This window comes from Artemia sp. Qi Xiang Cuo, chromosome 1 (assembly GCF_049724085.1).
Source record: "Artemia sp. Qi Xiang Cuo chromosome 1, ASM4972408v1, whole genome shotgun sequence".
NCBI classification, from domain to species: domain Eukaryota; kingdom Metazoa; phylum Arthropoda; class Branchiopoda; order Anostraca; family Artemiidae; genus Artemia; species Artemia sp. Qi Xiang Cuo.
The window spans coordinates 95,516,923-95,535,661 of record NC_142794.1 but is presented as its reverse complement, the minus strand read 5'-3'; the positions used below and the strand labels follow the sequence as shown (position 1 = coordinate 95,535,661).

General features: G+C 35.4%; 1 protein-coding gene across 1 annotated transcript in view; it reads left to right on the top strand.

Annotated features, from left to right (window-relative positions):
• LOC148956955 (barH-like 2 homeobox protein) overlaps nt 1–15,190 on the top strand; it is an 80,506-nt gene extending 65,316 nt beyond the window's left edge. The window contains exon 4 of the mRNA XM_089096989.1: nt 14,368–15,190. Coding sequence (XP_088953115.1) covers nt 14,368–14,590 — 223 coding nt within the window. The 3' untranslated portion in view covers nt 14,591–15,190. The remainder of the gene's footprint in view (nt 1–14,367) is intronic.
• The last annotated feature ends 3,549 nt before the right edge of the window (nt 15,191–18,739 follow it).

Below are 18,739 nucleotides of genomic sequence, written 5' to 3'. Positions count from 1 at the left end.
GGGAGGGTTGAATAGTTTTGAAAGGTAAGAAAAGAGTAGGAAGAGCGAATGATTGTTGTTTATGGTGAAATATTGTGTGACGCTGCTCAAGCCACAATAGTGGCTTAATATAGCGTCATACTTTCTTAACATTTTCTAGGTTTGGTTGATAATGTTATTTAAAAATTGTGGTAAGTACCAGTCAAGTATGATGTAATTATTAGTTGAAAATAAAACCCGTCTCATCTCATTTCATCTCATTGCGCGTCCGCGAAGGCGGGGTCATGAAGCTTGTGTGGTTTTAAATCAGTGTCAAAAATTTTCAATGAAGAGCATAGGAAGTTTCGCTACAGTATATTACCTTTTCTATGATATCGTTAGTCCTGTTTTCTTGCATTCAAGAAAAAACATTTTTGTGGAGTATCCCGAAATGATAAATGGCATAATCTGTAAGCATAGTCACATAAAGACCCTTGACGCTCCTGTAAAAATCACATTCATGCCTTGAAGAGTTCTTGGGAAACGGAGTAATACTTTGGTTTAGGAAATACCTAACTGTAATGAAGTGTACTTTTCATGGAAAAACAGCTAACTATTGGAATGATATTTTGTCAAACCCTAGTAAAACTGATAAAAAGAAGCAAATACGTCAAACACAGAAACAAAGTGAGACGAAAACAGAGGAACATAAGAACGAAGCGACACAGGAACGATGGAGCAAAGGAGAAAACTCAGGAAACAAAAGTACAGAAAATAACATGAGAAAATACAGAGGAGTGAAGAAATACAGCAACAGAGAAAAAATATAGTATAGAACGAACTCTATTACCGAAAGTAACCAAAATTTTAAATAAAAATACAATTTTTTATATTAAAAAACAATCCATGAATATAGTAAAGGACAAAGCAAGAATATGATAACGAACAAACCTAGAATATAGTAAAGAAGAAATCTAGAACATGGTAAAGAAATAACCAAGAATACAGTAATTTCGTCATAAAATGACCCATATGTTAACATGCTATTCATAGGATGTTAAGAGAACTAATCTTGTTGATTATGTTATCGTAAACTGAAGACTGGCAGGATCGACACATGATACTAGGGTATATACGAGGGCTTTTATTGATGTCAAAAGTGAAGATCACCATCTAGTAGACTCCAAGATGAGTTTTTTAGATAAATTCCCCAGGAAGAGTTGAATGCTAGAGAGAGATTATCTAAAAATGGATAATTTAGAAAATGAAAGGAATAATTTAGAGAAAATAGTTACGGAGTAGCAGATTTCGTCTTAGGCATTAAATTTAGAAATATTGCAAGGAATAGGCCTATTAGCGGGAGTGCTTTAAGTCTATGTTCAAACTCAATGGTCAATTGTTGATAAATGGAAAATGTCATTGAAATAATATATAAATACGGAAGGCAATAGCTCATTTGGGAGAGTTTTAGACTGAAGATCTAAAGGTCCCTGGTTTTTTTCCGGGCTCCAACAGCCCTCTTGTTTTAGCAGGGAGCTGGCAGGATCGATATAAGATAGTAGGGTACGTAGGAATGCTGTTTATGATGTTAAAAGCAAAGATCACCATCTAGTTGCGTCTCAGGTTAATTTAAAGTTGAAATTCCGGAAGGTTAACTACCTTATTGGAAGCTATGATGTTGGTAGACTCCAAGCTGTGTTTTTGTGACAAATTTTTGAAGAAGAGTTGAATATTGAACAAGAGAGTCCAAAATTGGATAGTGTAGAAGATGGAAGGAACTATTTAATGAAAACAGTTTTTGAAGTTGCGATTTGTGTCCTAGGGATTAAAGACATGAAAATACCACGGAAAACTAGTAGAAATGCTTTAAGTCTAGCAGAGAAGAGGAGGGACACGTACATTGTTAAAACAGCTCTTACGCCATTGAGGAAAATTAGTAGCCGTGCCCTCTGTTTCGAAACGGACATATTCAATGATTGGGTTGCAATTTGGTAGGTATAAAAATGACACTGCTCCGTTTAAGGTAGGAAATGAGATTAGTAGCCGGTTTCTTATAAAATCAGGTGAAAACAGGTTGCTTATATGCATAATTTTGTTGGACTTTGTTTTAAGGAGCATATGTAAGGCAATGGGAGAAAACGGACTATAATGGGGAAGAAAAATTTTCGTGGACTTATATTATGCTGATGATTTAAGCATCCTAGATGGAAATGTGAGCAATATGAATGAACTTTTAGAGGCTTTGCGAGTGCTGGGTGTTAGAATGAGTTCGAAAATTAATGTTAAGAAGACCAAGTCGCTAAGGCTAGGAATATCCGAAGATGAAAAGGTGAAAAGATCTATCAAATTAACAACTTCACGAATCTTGAAGCATTATTAGTAGAGACGGTGGGAGAAGTGAAGAAGGTAAAAGTAGAATAGCCAAGACTTGGTTTTTTTTTCAAGTTTAAGATTTTTTTTTTTTTTTGAGGAATAGGAAGAAACGTGTGCGAATCATGATTATAATATTGGAAGCTAAAGTGAGAAATAGGCAGTTTCTGGAAGGGTGTAAAGAGAAAGGCTCTGAACAGATAAGGATGGAGGAGGAGCGTCGTTATGTTGGCCTCAGGCAGCTTGGTGCTGCGGTGAGTTGTTGGTCGTAGTAGTAGTAGTAGTAGCAGTAATCTAGTTACAACCAATACAGTATTTGGTCATAAAATGCCCCATAAGTTGACATAGCATTCACATAATGGTAGGACAGCTAACGTTACTAATTATACTAGTGTAAAACGAAGACTGGAGGGATCGATACAGAATATTTAGGTATATGGGAGTGCTGTTGTTTATTTTAAAAGTAAAAATCACCATCCAGTAGTATTTAAGACTAATTTAAAGCTCAAAATTTGGATAGTTAACTACCTTCCGGAAGGTTATGATCTTGGAAGACTCCAGAATAAGTTTTTGAGGAAAATTTTCCAGGAAGAGTTGAATATTTAACTAGAGTCCAAAATTGGATAGCCTAATGTAGAAGATACAAGGAATAATTTAAGAAAAATAGTTTTTGAAGAAGCAGATTGTGTCTTAGGGATTAAAGTTACAAACGAGGCATGGAATGTTTGTGGATATACTTCAAGCGTAGTAGAAAAGAGACTCTTACATTTAGAATATGGCTCTTATGCCATTGAGAAAAATTAGTAGCTGTGTCCGAGTCATTGTAACGTGTTATTGAAATAAAATATAAATACTGAACGAAATACCTTAGTTGGAGGAGCATTAGACTGAAGATCTGAAAGTCTCTCGTTCTTTCCGGGTTCCAGAAGCTTCCTTTTTAGTAGATTCCTTATTTATAGTGAGCCCTGCTATCAATGTCTTTTGAGGAAGCTGTCCAGTCTTCTTTAGGTCGGGAAGGTATTAATAGTAGAAAGCTAGTCACTCATTTTATAACTAAGATTTGCAGGGTATCAATCATAGGAGCATATTCCACTGTAGAACCTACAAAGAGAGTTAGTAGTTACTCAGATGAATTTTACTTACAGCTACATAGATCAAATTGACAGGGTCCAAGGTAGAAACTCAGGTAGGTCCAGGGTCCAAGGTGTTTTTATTGGGGAATTTCAGCCCCCAGGTACTTAGAAATAGAGGTAGATGGTATCGAAGCCTGTTCGGTTACAAAATGGCTCACAAGTTAACCTTATAATCTAAACAAGACAAGACTTGGCAACTTATTCAAAAGTTATTTTAAAAATTTCTTACTAATAATTACTGAAGAATGATGTGGCCGCTATGTAATGCTAGTAAAGAGTAATATACTATCAGAAATACATATTTAAACAAATTTATTAAAGTCAATTTATTTAGATAAGTTGAATACTAAAGAAGCTTTCCTTAAATCTTACTTACTAACAATAAAACAAATTTGTCAGTACGAAGCTACCGTCCAATCGATCAAAAGCTTGACGTACCTTTGTAGTATCAAACAGATTGTGGTAACGAATTGTAAGTAAGGAGCGATGCGGCTCAGTAGTAACCAAAACTCTAAGAAACAGAGTCTTGATGACAATGCATAGCCTACATCAAAAGAATCAAATTTTCATCTTTATTCAAAATCTGTAAAATTCCTCAACATTAATGGCACGCTTCCAAAGTTTTGAGCCTACAAAAATTTATCCAATTCTCAAAAAAGGGTGGAAACAACCCCTAGACATCAAAAGAGCATAATGAAAATTACTCCATCAGATTCAACCCTACTGTAGAGGTTTCAAACTCCCATGCACAAAAATGTGAAATTTTGTATTTTTTGCCAGAAGAAAGATCACGGATGCGTGTTTATTCGTTTGTTGTTCTTTTTTCCAGGGCTGATCGTATCGAACCAGTAATCGTAGAAGATCAGGAGAGGGTTCATTTAAACGGAAATTAAAAGTTCTAGTGCCTTTTTTAAGTGACCAAAAATATTGGAGGTCAACTAGCCCCCCTCCCACGCTCATTTTTCCCCAAAGTCACCTAATCGAAACTTTGATACAGCCATTTTTCAGCAGAGTTTAAAAATATAATAACTATATCTTTCAGGATGATTTAATCACCCACAGTCCCCGGGGGAAGGGCTGCAAGTTATGACCTTTGCCTATTGTTTATATGGAGTATTGGTTATTTGGAAGTATACTTACGTTTTCAGGGGGGATTTTTCTGGTGAAGGGTGGGGGGAAGGGTTACGTGGGGGATCTTTTTATGGGGGGAGTTTTATGGGGGAAGGCCATTTTACATGGAGGGAGAGAAGGATTTCCAATCATTATTTGAAAAAAACAATCAGAAATTAAGTAAAAATGTTTCTCAACTGAAAATAAGGAGCGACGTTAAAACTTAAAACGAACAGAAATTATTACGTATATGAGGGGGTTTACCCCTCCTCAATAATTTGCTCTGCATGCTAAAGTTTTCTTAGAGCTTTTAAAAGCGCTTTTAATTCTAATTAAACCACTTTTGTGATTCAGGAGTCATTCTTAAAGAATTAGGACAAAATACGAACTTTAGCGTAAAAAGTGAGGTATTGAGGAGGAGTGACCCCCTCATATACGTAAAAATTCTCGTTCGTTTTAATTTTAATGCTGCTCCATACCTTCATTTGAAAAAAATTATTTTTATTTAATTATTAGTAAAGATGGTGGGATCAGTGAAGATGTTAAAAGTATAATAACAAAGGTTCAGAATGTTTTTTTTTTCAAAGTTGAAAAAAAGTTGACACAGGAACGAAGGAGCAAGGGGACAAACTCAGGAAACAAAAATTCAGAAATAACATGTAATTCCTTAATGCTTCAAGAATTTAACCAGAGTAATTCATTTGATTCTCAAGACGTTCCAATAAGACAAACTCCCAAGTGAGAAAATATTCACGCCTTTTGATCAAATGAAACTGAAGATTTACTAACAATTTGAAGATTTTTGGTTGAACTTCGGTATTTAATGTCACATATGTATTATTGAAGCTGAAATATATATTGCTCGTCAATACTCTGCCTGTTTATCCTTTGCCTCACTTGTTGTACGAGATAGAGAAAAAACCGAAGCTTCCTTTATTCTTGAACTAATGCTTCAAATCGTCACTGAGATGGATCAATCATGAAATTTGGCCTTGAAAGTGGACGATATACTAGTCATCAAATTACACCAGAGCTTATTATTGGTCAAATTGTGCGTAAAGTACGCGCAATTTGTCCTTGAAAGTGGACGAGATACTAATCATCAAATTACACCAGAGCTTATTATTGGTCAAATTGTGCGTAAATTTGATTCTATCCACAAGTCCCTAATTACATTCTATCCACAAGTCCCTAGGGCCAAAATTTGGCCCTAAGCATAAAATAAATTTTAATTCTAAAGACTATTGTAAACTGTGCATTACATTTTATTATGCTGACATTGATCAAGTGAAGTCTTCTATATTATGAAGCAATAGACTCGATTCACACGCTTTAAAGTTTTGAAAAATTTGAAATCTAAAAACTAGAATTATTAGTTGAAAAATAAATGATTGCGTTCAAAGTAAGCCTCCCTCTCTTTTTTAACATCCTCTGCTCTTATAATAATTATTAAATTTTGATATGTTCCTTCTTCCAGATAATAATTGGGATTTAGTATATTGATGAGTGGCCTTCAGCTGAAAAATTGAAGCATAGTCTTCAAACTCAATGATCAATAATGTGTGGAGTTGTTAGAGAATGGCACATAATTCACTGGTTGAAAATGATTACTACTACTACCCATCCATCCTCAAATGTCACTTAGGGGCAACAAATCTGGATTATCATAGGCAGCGCAATCTCACTGCCAAAGTAAAGAACGATGTTGGCACAATGTATTGTTTTTTTGTGTTTTTTTCTTTCTTTAGACCAGGGCACTTCGTATCGAAGGAGTTGTCGTAGAAACTTCGAAAAGGGCTCATTCGATTATAAATTGGAGTCGCTTGTGCTCTTTTTAATATTCGAAAGTGATTGGAAGGCAACTAAAACCCCTTCCACGCCAACTATTTATCTAAACACATCCAATCAACATTTTGAGATAGCCATTTTGTTCAACGTGGTTGATTTCCAGATAGAAATTATGTTTTTGAGGAGGACACTCCCCCTACAGCTCTTATGGCAAGGGTTTTAAGTTTTACCCTGGGGGTTTATAAGGTTTTCATAGAAAGATTTATTGTAGAAACTTCAAAAACGGCTCATTCGATTGGAAATTCAAAGGGCTAGCGCCCTTTTTAATAGTCAAAGTGATTGGAGGGCGACTAACTTCCCTCTCACACCCATCTTTTCCCCAAACACATCCAATCAAAATATTTAGATAGCCATTTTATTCAACGTAGTTGAAAGTTCTGGAAATTAGGTCTTTGAGGATGACACCCCCCCCCCCACAACCCTCAATGAAAGGGTTGTAAGCTATGCCCTGGGGGCGTATAAGGTTTTTATGGAAAGCGTTGTCATAGAAACTTCAAAAAGGGCTTATTCGATTGGAAATTGGAATGGCTAGTACCCTTTTGAAAAGTCGAAAGCGATTGGAACGCTACTAACACCCCTTCCACACCCATCCTTTCCCTAAGCACATTCAATGATAGTTTTGAAATGTCATTTTGTCTAACGCAATTGGAAGTTCTGGAAATTATATTTTTTAGCATATTTTTGAGAGGATGACAACCCCCCGAAGCACTCAGGGCAAGGGTTGTAAGTTATGCTCTGGGGGGCATATAAGATTTTATAGAAAGCTTTGTCGGAGAAACTTTAAAAAGGGATCATTTTATTGAAAATTGAAATGGCTAGTGCCCTTTTTAATAGTCGAAAGTGAATAGAAGGCAACTAACACACCTTCCACACCTACTATTTATCCAGACACATCCAATCAAAATTTTGCGTTAGCCATTTTGTTCAAAGTGGTTGAATGGTTCAGAAATTATATCTTTGAGAATGAAACTCCCCTCACAGCTCTCAGGGTAAGGGTGGTAAGATATGCCCGGGGTGCATATAAGGTCTTTGAGGATGATAACCTTCTCAGAGCCCTCAGGGCAAGGGTTGTAAGTTATGCCCTAGGGGCATATAAGGTTCTTATAGATAGCAATGTTGTAGAAACTTCAAAAAGGGCTCATTCGATTGGAAATTAGAAGTGCTTGTGCCCTTTTTAATAGTCGAAATTTAGTGGAGTATAACTAACACCTCTCTAACACCCACCATTTCCCCAAACACATCCAATCAAAATTTTTAGATAGCCATTTTGTTCGTAGTAGTTAAAAAGTCCGGAAAATATGTTTTTGAGGATGACACTCCCCCCACAGCCCTCAGGCCAAGGGTTGTAAGATATGCCCTGGGGGCATATGAGGTTTTTTTATAGAAAGCATTGTCGTAGAAACTTCAAATAGGGCTCATTGCATTAAAAAATTGAAAGGGATAGTGCCCTTTGTAATAGTCGAAAGTGATTGGAGGGCAAGTAGCCCCCCTCTCACGCCCACCATTTCCCCAAACACATCCAATTAAAATTTTGAGATAGCCATTTTGTTATACGTAGTTGAAAAGTCCGGAAATTTTGTCTTTAAGGATGACACTTCCCCCAAAGCCCTCAGGACAAGGGTTGTAAGTTTTACCCTGGGGCCATATAAGGTTTTTATAGAAACTGTGTCGTAGAAACTTCAAAAAGGCCTCATTTAGTTGGAAATTGAAAGGGCTAGTGCCCTTTTTAATAGCCGAAAGTGAATGGAGAGCAACTACTCCCCCTCTTACGCCCACGATTTCCCCAAACACATCCAATTGTTATTTTGTTCAACGTAGTCGAAAGTTCTGGTAATTAGGTCTTTGAGGATGACAACCCCCCTAACAACACTCAGGGCAAGGGTTATAAGCTAAGGGCATATAAGGTTTTTTTTTATAGAACGTGTTGTAGTAGAAACTTCAAAAAGGGCTCATTTGATTGGAAATTGAAAGGGCTACTGTCCTTTTTAGTAGTCGAAAGTAATTGAAGTGCAACTAAACCTCCTTTCACGCCCGCAGTTTTCCCAAACACATCCAATCAAAATTTTGAAATAGCAATTTTGTTCAACGTAGTCTAAAGTTCTAGAAATTAGGTCTTTGATGATGACAACCCCCCTCCCCAGCCCTCAGTAGAAGGGTTGTAAGTTATACCCTGGGAGCATATAAGGCTCTTATAGAAAGTGTTCTCGTAGAAACTTAAAAAGGGCTCATTCGATTGGAAATTGAAAGGGCTAGTGCCTTTTTTAATAGTTGAAAGTGATTGGGAGTAACTAGCGCCCTTCTCACGCCCATCATTTCCCCAAACACATCCAATCAAAAATTTTTAGATAGCCATTTTGTTCAACGTAGTTGAAAGTTTGGGAAATTAGGTCTTTGAGGATGACAACCCCCTCACAGACCTCCGGGGAAGGGTTGTAATTTATGGCCTGGACGCATCTAAGGTGCTTATAGAAAGCGTTAACGTAGAAACTAAAAAAGGCTCATTCGATTGGAAATTAAAATTGCTAGTGTCCTTTTTAATAGTTGAAAGTTATTGGGAGGCTCGACATTTTTATAGTAAAGAGTGATTTGGGTACAATGTATTATTATTTATTATTTTTTTTGTTTAGACCAGGGCAATTCGTATCGAAGGAGTTGTCGCTGAAGCTTTGAAAAGAGCTCATTCGATTGAAAATAGAAAGGGCTTGTGACCTTTTTAATAGTTGAAAGGAATTGGAGGGTAACGAATCCCCCTCCCACGCCCACCCTCCCATTTGCCCATTATGTTTAAAAACTAAACGTTGCGTTAAGATTAAGTCAAAATGCACTATGTTAATGCTAATTCCCAAAAAGCCATCTCGGCAGTATCCCAAGAACGACTGTGGGTACTATGTTCGAACTTTTGTGGCTGCTTCTGCTCTTAAAATTTAACCAAATCAAAACAGCGTAAGTGCATCCAAGCTATCAAAGGAAGTAAACAGATTTTTTTGCTTATGGTATCAAGTTTTCTATTTTAGTTCAACTAGAGGAGGTATGAAACTAAATTAAACACTACTATTTGTGTCCAGATTTTTAAAAAAGTGTATGTTGTTAAAAAATTTCTGAAAATTTTTTTCCAGCATACAAATAGCAGGCCAAACTATAAAGTCTTAAAAACGAAAAGATTTAACTATTATTTTCTTGTTCCCTGAAAAGACTATGTCAATATAAACGAACAGAAATTAATTTAAAAAAAACTTTTGCCACAAAATAAGTTTTTCAAAGAAAAATAAAGAACTCCATTAAACCAAAAATGAGCAAAGATTAAATCAAATAATATACCAAGCGTGAAACTACCGCAAATCAGCATCGATAATTAAATGAAACCCAAAACGAACAGAAATTTCAACAAATAACCGATTCAAACTCTAAACGAGCAGAAATTAGCATGAGTAGGGCTCAAAGCCCCTATGCCTTCCCAAGGCCAGAACATAATTTACACTTTACTGAAAAAAATACAAATGAATGTGCATTGTCAGTTTAATGTACATATACTGATATTTAGTAATCAAAATGTTAATATTATTTGATTTATTACACTTACAAAAGTAAAAACATTTTTTTTTCAGTAAAGTACAAATTATGTTCTGGTCTTGGGAAGGTATAGGGTTTTGAGCCCTACTCATGTTAATTTCTGCTTGTTTTGAGTTTGACTTGGTTATTTGTTGTAATTTATGTTTGTTTTGGGTTTCATTTATTTATTGATGCTGATTTGTGGTTGTTTAACGCTTGGTAGATTATTTTATTTTATCTTTGCTTATTTTTGGTTTAATGAAGTTCTTTACTTTTCTTTGAAAAACTTATTTTGTGGGAAAAGTTTTTTTAATTAATGTAAATATAAATACTGCCTTATATTGTTTTTTTTTTCATGTGGTGATTCTTGAAAAGGCGCTTAGGAGGTCTTTAAAATTAACTCTTCATAGTTTTTATCAGCTTATGTAGTAGAAATAGATAACTTGCCTTTATTTTTGAATTAAACAGAAATAGTTTTTTTTTATTTTTAGTCATAAATAATACCTCCCTCTTAAACAATAAGTGTAATATGGATATTCTCCCCAATTTCGTCTCTTAAATTTGTTATTAGAATAAAAGCTTTCAATCAAAAGATAAGCACGATGTCTGTTTTTTTTTTTTTTTTTTTTTTTTTTTTTTTTTTTTTTTTGAACATAATGGAAAAGTCTGAACAAAACGAAGCTTGAAGGGACCAAATGTAAGACGCAAATGACAAGAAATCCTACGGTGAAGATGGCTTATGGTTTAAATGGTGTTATGGCTATATAGATGGTGGTGTAAACGGCTTGAATGGTGTAGTTTTTCCTCAAGACTACTAGTTTTTTATGTTGTCTTCTCCCTTTGCGAAAATGATCCAAAATTGTGCTTGTAACTTTTGAGGGGTAACCCTGAATCCAATGAATATTCAAACAGTTCGTGGTAACGAACTGTAAGTAAGGAGCGACCCGGCTCAATGGTAAACGAAACTCTAGAAAACGGTATTTTGATACAAATAGATACATCAAAAGAATTAAATTTCAATGCTGATTTCAAATATATAAGTTTCATCAAGTTTAGTCTAACCCATCTAAAGCTAAGTGCCTGACAATGTTTCGCTGATTTTTAATAAAAGGGGGAAAGACCCCTAAAAGTTAAAGAACCTTAATTAAAATCACACCATCATATTCAGCGTATTAGAGAACCCTACTGTAGAGGTTTCAAGCTCTTATCTACAAAAATGTGGAATTTTGCATTTTTTGCCAGAAGAAAGATCACGGATGCGTGTTTATTTGTTTTTTTGTTTCCAGGGGTGATCGTATCGACCCAGTTGTCCTAGAATATCGTGAGAGGGCTCATTGGAATTGAAATTAAAGTTCTAGTGCCCTTTTTAAATGACCAAAAAAAATGGATCATTTTTTTCCCAAAGTCACCCGATCAAAATTTTGAGATAGCCATTTTGTTCAGCATGTTCGAAAATAATATAGACATTTCTCTTAGGATGACTCAATACCCCGAAGTTTCCAAGGGATCGGCTGAAAGTTATAAACTTTACCAAGTGTTAACATATAGTATTGGTTATTGGGAAGTATACATACGTCATCAGGGGAGATTTTTCCTGGTAGGGGGGAGGGGGTCGGGGATTATGTGGGAGAATCTTTCCATGAAGGAAGTTTTCATGGGGGAAGGGACATTGCTATGAAGGGGGCGCCGGACTTCCCAGCATTATTTAAAAAAAGATCAGAAATTAAATATAAAAAAAAACAAGTTTTTCAGCTGCAACAGCAGCAACATCCAAACTTTAAACGAATAGAAAATATTACATATTTGATTGGTCATCCCCTAGTCAATACCTCGCTCTTTAAGCCAAAGATTTTTTAGTACTTTCATAAGAACTATTTACGCTAAGTAACGGCCTTTTTGATTAAGCGGTCATTTTTAAAGAATCTGAACAAAATTCGAACTTTACCTTAAAGAGCAAGGTATTGACTAGGGGGCAAACCCCCTAATATACGTATTCAAAATATATGAATATAGAAGTTCGTTACGTAAGTTAATTCGTAAGTTACGTATATTTATTACTAATAAAAACGTTCGTAATTAAAATTAAACAAGTTTCGAGAAAGCCATTTAACCAAATAAAAGTAAAATTAATATGCAAATTTGTTTTAATTATTCATGCGCGGTGAGCCAAAATCAAAACGTGCATTAATTCAAAAACGTTCACAAATTAAATAAAAAAAAACAAGTTTTTTTTAACTGAAAGTAAGGAACGACGTTAAAACTTAAAACAAACAGAAATTATTCCGTATATGAAAGGGGCTGTCCCCTTTTCAACGCCTCGCTCTTTACGCTAAAGTTTGACTTTCTCACAACACAATTTTTTTTATACAATAAACTTTTGTTTTAATTGCAATTTTTTTTAAATTAAGTTTAACGAAAATCCCACCATCAGATTCAGCTTATCAAAGAACACTATTAAAGAAGTTTCAAACTCCTATCTGCAAAAATGTGGAATTTTGCATTTTATTTAACTTTAACGAAAATTATACCATCACATTCAGCTTATCAAAGAACACTATTAAAGAAGTTTCCCGCTCTTACCTGCAAAAATGTGGAAATTTGCATTTTTTTGCTCAAAAAAGGATGACGATGCGTGTTTTTTTTTCAAGGGTGATCGTTTCGACCCAGTGGTCATAGAATATTGTGAGAGGGCTCATTCGAACGTAAATTAAATGTTCTAAGTGACCAAAAAACTGGAAGGCAGCTAGACCCCCTCCCACGCTCATTTTTTTACCAAAGTCACTTGATTGAAATTTTGAGATAGCCATTTGTTTCAGCCTACAAAAAAATTTAAAAAACTATGTCTCTAAGGATGACTTAACTCCCCACAGTCCCAAGTGGAAGGGCTGCAAGTTTCGAACTTTGCCTATTTTGTACATATAGTATAGGTTATTGCGAAGTATACAGAAATTTTCCGGGGGGATTTTTTCTGGTAGGGGGGCTGGGAAAGGGGTTTACATGGGAGGATCTTTTCATAGAGGAATTTTTCATGGGGAAGGGAATTTTTCATGAAGAGGGTGCCGGATTTCCCAGCATTATTTAGAAAACGATCAGAAATTAAATTTTAAAAAAATGTTATTGGGAAGTATACAGACGTTTTCAGGGGGAATTTTTTCGGATCGTGGTGGGTGGGAAGGGTCGGGGGTTATATGGGAGGATCTTTTCATGAAGGAAGTTTTCATGGGGGAAGGGACATGGCTATGAAGGGGGCGCTGGATTTCCCATCATTTTTTAAAACAAAAATCAGAAATTAAATATAAAAAATAAGTTTTTCAAGTGAAAGTAAGGAGCAACATCAATACTTAAAACGAACAAAAAAAATTAGCTATATGATTGGGTTCCGCTTCTAGTCAATGCCTCGCTCTTTAAGCCAAAGATTTTTTAGTACTTTCATAAGAGCTATTTATTCTAATTGACGGTCTTTGTTATTAAGGGGTCATTTTTAAAGAATTGGAACAAAATTTGAACTTTAGCTTAAAGAGCAAGGTATTGACTAGGGTTACGTAAGTTAATTTGTAAATTACGTCAGAACCAAATTTAGAGACAGCCATTTAGCAAAAGAAAAGTAAAGATTTTTATGCAAATTTTGTTTACTTATTCAATGACGGTGAGCCAAAATAAAAGCTGCATTAACTAAAAAACGATCAGAAATTAAATAAAAAAAACAAGTTTTTTAAACTGGAAGTAAGGAGCGACATTAAAACTTAAAACGAACAGAAATTATTCCGTATATGAAAGGGGCTGTCCCCTCCTCAACGCTTCGCTCTTTACGCAAAAGTTTGACTCTGTCTCACAACTATATTTTTTAAAACAATAAAAAACTCTAGCGTAAAGAGCGAGGCGCTGAGGAGGGGACAGCCCCTTTCATATACGGAATAATTTCTGTTCGTTTTAAGTTTTAATGTCGCTCCTTACTTTCAATTTAAAAACTTGTTTTTTTTTTTATTTAATATATGTTAAGAATCACCATGAAAGTCTTTTTCTTATGCACGAGTTGTTATAATTTTCTTGGGTTTTGGTAACTATTAGGCCGAGTTGCTTCTTGCCTATAGTTACCACTAACTGTTTGATGAATTAGAGAAGGCAAACTGTGTATGAATTATTTTCTCAAGTGTTGGCTATCCCTGGCAGGATCTTTTTCTGATAAATCCTTCTTGACATCTTTAGATACCTCTTACAACCTTCAACACATTATTATATAATTTTATTCTAATGACCATTATGTTTAAAAAAAAGTTAGCTTCCATCAACCTAATACTGCTGTAATTCCTTTGATTAGAATCAAACTAACAGTTTGAATAGAATAAGAACTTTCTACGAATTATAAACATTGTGTAAACTTAGTTTTCTTCTTTTGTAGAACAAAATGGAAGCGTCAAAATCAAATGAAGCATGAAGGGAGCACACCTAGCATCTCAAAAGACGAAATATCACATGATGAAAGTGTAGCTCATTCATTCTACCACAACTGGTATCTATCACAGCTAGAAATGAGGAAAGCCGCCAGCTTTACAGCTACTTCTTACGTTACCTCTCAATCTGTACTTCAGAGCCTGGCTTTTGTGACTGGTTGTCAACCCTAAACAATAACTAAACTAAGCTTGTCTCAAAGTCTATTATACATACTGAAGTGCTTATGTATGCAGACACGAGAGGAAAGGGGATAGCTGCAAAATACGAATGCAAAGCGCAAAAGATGTTCCAGTGGCCAAATGAACTCAAAGTCTAACAGATTTGCGTGACTTACAAAAACGGCGTTTATTGACGCACAAAAAGCGTGACTTAAACAGTTACTATATTAAGTTTAATTATAAATCAGAATATCTTCAAACGTACATATATTTAGACACAAGTCGTATATAAAACATAAAGTATCATTAATATCCAAGACAAACACGCAAGATGCCGTCTGAGAGGTATTTTCATGTATATAGATGCACATGTCCAAAACAGGTGCTTTGTCTTATCCAAGCACATGTCTGTGGTGCCCCCAGTTACCTTAAAATTCTATTACACTAATTTATTGAAATATAGATTAGACCTTACCTTTCTGAAACAAATCAATAAAATAAGAAGTATCAAAGTTGTACTGTGGTTCTACTTTGTTCCATTTCATTATTTTTAGTGTGAATAAACTTGATGAACTGGTCTTGGTTTTCTTTTAAACCAACAGAAAAATATTGATTTAATTCCGGCTCCCTGTGAAGCAAACAAATCGGGAAAAGAGTTTAATTGGTGCCAAATCCAGATTAGACCTTACCTTTCTGAAACAAATCAAGAAAATAAGAAGTATCAAGGTTGTACTGTAGTTCTACTTGTTCCATTTCATGTACTTTTTTATTGCAAATAAACTTGATGAATTTGTTTATTTACTAATTATTTATTCCGGCTCCCTGTGAAGCCGACAGATCGGGAAAAGAGTTTAGTTGGTGCCAAATCCAAATTTTGGCTCTTACTTGTTGACAAGTCATTAACTAGGATTTGGACTGATATTGGACCGTGGTGGTAACCTTGGTGAGGGGGGGAGTATTACGACAAAGAGAGGAAAAAATTACTTAGCACTTGCTAGCATATTCCGGGCAGCAAATATGGCATGTCAAAATGGCACTCTTTCTGGGGAAACATCATATTAATGAAAACAAATTCAACCTTACTATTAGTTCTAAGTTCTATCTAAAGTTTAGTTAGACATTAGTTCTAACTAAAATTCAAAGCATAAATAAAAGGGTGCTAGGCCTAGAAGTCTGTGATTAGACAATGACAGTACTTCATATGAACCCAGTTTCTTCGCTCTAGACTCGTGATCCCCAACGTAGGGTGTAGGCCCCACTGGTGGGAAATCGTAGTATTTTGGTGAGTCATGGGCAGAATGTGCGCCTTTCGGCTGAGAATACTTTAGAACCTTGATTAAAAAAAAATCAATACATCACATTCATATGCATTAAATGAGCAAAAAAGATACATGATAGCATTGCAATGAATCAAGCATTGTATAAAAGGTGTTGCATTCAGACAATATTTTGGTCAGTATAAAATAGCCAATGCCAAGAGGAACACTTGACAAACAGTGCCAATTTAATGGCCCTATAAGCTTCCTTCAGGTGAACACACGTAAAATTTTGGACTTCAAAATTTACTTATCACGTAGGGGACATCAGGATTTTAGAAATGCCTAGGTGGGTAATGCCCAAAATCGGCTGAGAATCACAGCCCAACTTAGACCCAACTTAGGGATTCTAATATTATCTAAATTAGACACCTGATGGCTCGCCAATCATATTTTGGAAAGTTGTATGGGAGCCCAGGTGTTTGCAAAGCATAATTATAGTTTTTTTATAGTTTGACTGAAATACTTGTTTGCTTAAAAACTGATTCTGGCAAATTTAATTTACTCCTATGCCGATTCATTCTACACGTCCTTTGCTAGGTTTAACCTTTATATAAGTGTCTTGTTTTCATCCAATGTAACATGCTAATTTGGAATTATTTTCTTGGCAACCTTAACGGTTGTGCAGCCCAATTTTAATCTTGCTTCCACGTGATGTAACACGCTACATTTATACTCTAGGGAAATGTATCAGCCCCATTTCGGGCTCCACTCCAAACCAACCAATTTTTTTCAACAGGAAACTATTTTCTTGTATTCTCCCCGGCGGGATTTCACCTTGGAAACTGTCTTACTTATTCCTTTAATACCGAAAGGGCTGTATTCATAATTTGCTGCTTAAGTTGTGTTTACTTATTCACTTTTACTTTTGACGGGAACCAGACACTGCTCCACCTCACCCAGCATCCATAATTTCTCCAGTAAAAGTTTTCTATGGGGCATGGTTATATGAAACGGTTTCGACATGGTACAGCCAGTCACTGTCCCAGAGCCGACCGAAAAGGGGTAGCCTCTAAGTGGTCAATCTTTCTTCTGGCCTCAAGTTCAACGTTTCCAATTTTCAAGCGGCAGTGCTTTAATAGCGGACTTAAAGGTGTTTCTACGGTGTAGACAATGGCCCAGCCACAGAAGCTATCGTCTCCTTACAATTTCCGAGACCGGTTACTGTTGTTTACATCGCTCACGGATCTCCTTGATGGATTCTCACTCATGGCGCTGAACGCGAAGAATACAACAAAAAGACAGTCATAATCAAAGACATCCAGCTTGCAACTATTTTGAGCTCGTGAGTAGTTTTAACCGAAACGAGAAAAATTTTAGTCATTTTTTTACCCTCATATTTTGGAATTCAAAGTCACAACAAACAAAGTGCTAGCGCTAAAGAAGCTCATTTTCTTTTATGCTTGGATAATCTTGGCCTAAAGAGTTTAGTAGCCTATAAAAATTTCAAGCCAGTGAGAGTGAATAGTGAATTTTTCGAGGAAATATCTTTCCTCCCTCCAAGCTGAACGCCCCCAAGCTGAAATCGTTTTTTGTATATTTGACAAAACTCCTCTTAACCTAAAGACTTATTCTGTTACATTTGAATTTGTTGACAAGATGAAATTTTGTGTGCACTTTTTTGGCCTTAAGATGAGGAACCAGTATTTTTTTATATTTTATATTGTATTTTGGAACTTTCAGAAAAATAGGCTTATGGATACAAGTTTCAAACAAAACGAGGAAAGTTAATGAGAGCGAAAACTATTAACAAACGTCATTGACCTGTACACATGCCTGCTACAATACAGTCAGATTTTATTTATTTTATATTTTGTTTCGAGTCTAATCTTATCTTTCTTATGAGTTAGATTTGTTTTATTACTAATGAAAGTTAGCCTCCTTCTCCCTCAAAAAGGGTGATTTATGGTGTTGCTACTCAACTTCAGATTTTGAACAAACCATGAAATACCACACAGAAAACGCATAACCTCATGATGGTAAAATTGATTCCTCTCGAGTCAATGTAGAAAATTTTATTTCTCCTGAGTTAGTAGAGTAATGTAAACAACAGGACGCCCAGCATAATAAGGTGAAGTTATTTTCCCTGATCATCTTTTATTATTCAAAACCAGTAAAACAGAAACTAAGGGACCACAATTCATTAAAGAAACCTGATTTTACGAAACTTACTCCTCTAAAGTCAATACGAGAAACATGACAATGACAAAGTCAGCATAAATATATGGAAACGCCATATATAAAGTTATATATCACATCCCGCTTATCTTAATCTAATCAAAATCTATAAAAAAAAGAGAGATTTCATCACCAAAATTTAGGAAAGAAATCTAATATTATGAAACTTAACCCTCTCAAGCCAATATAGGGGACTCAACAAACTCATTTGAAAAATCAATATGGTAAAAATCAACCCTGTCGAGTCAGTACAGCAAACTCAGCAACGGGAAAGTTGGCATGCATAAATGAAAATACCATGTACACAAGCTTTTAATATACGCTTCATATCTTAAACTAGTTAAGGCCCCATAACAAACTAACCACCACAATTGATCAAAAAAATCTAATATTCTGAAATTTGATCCTCTCTAGTCACTACGGGGGACTCATCGACGGGGAACTCAGTATACACATCTGAAAAGTCAGTATGGTGAAGTTCTTGAGTCAACGTATGACAAGCACTAACAGGAAACATAACATGCAGATCTGAAAATGCAATATGGGAAAATTCCACCGTCTTGATTCAGTACAGTAAAATCAGTGAAATTCAGCATATATATATATATATGAAAACACGGTACACACGCGAATTTTTCACATCACATATATCTCAACCAAGTCAAAA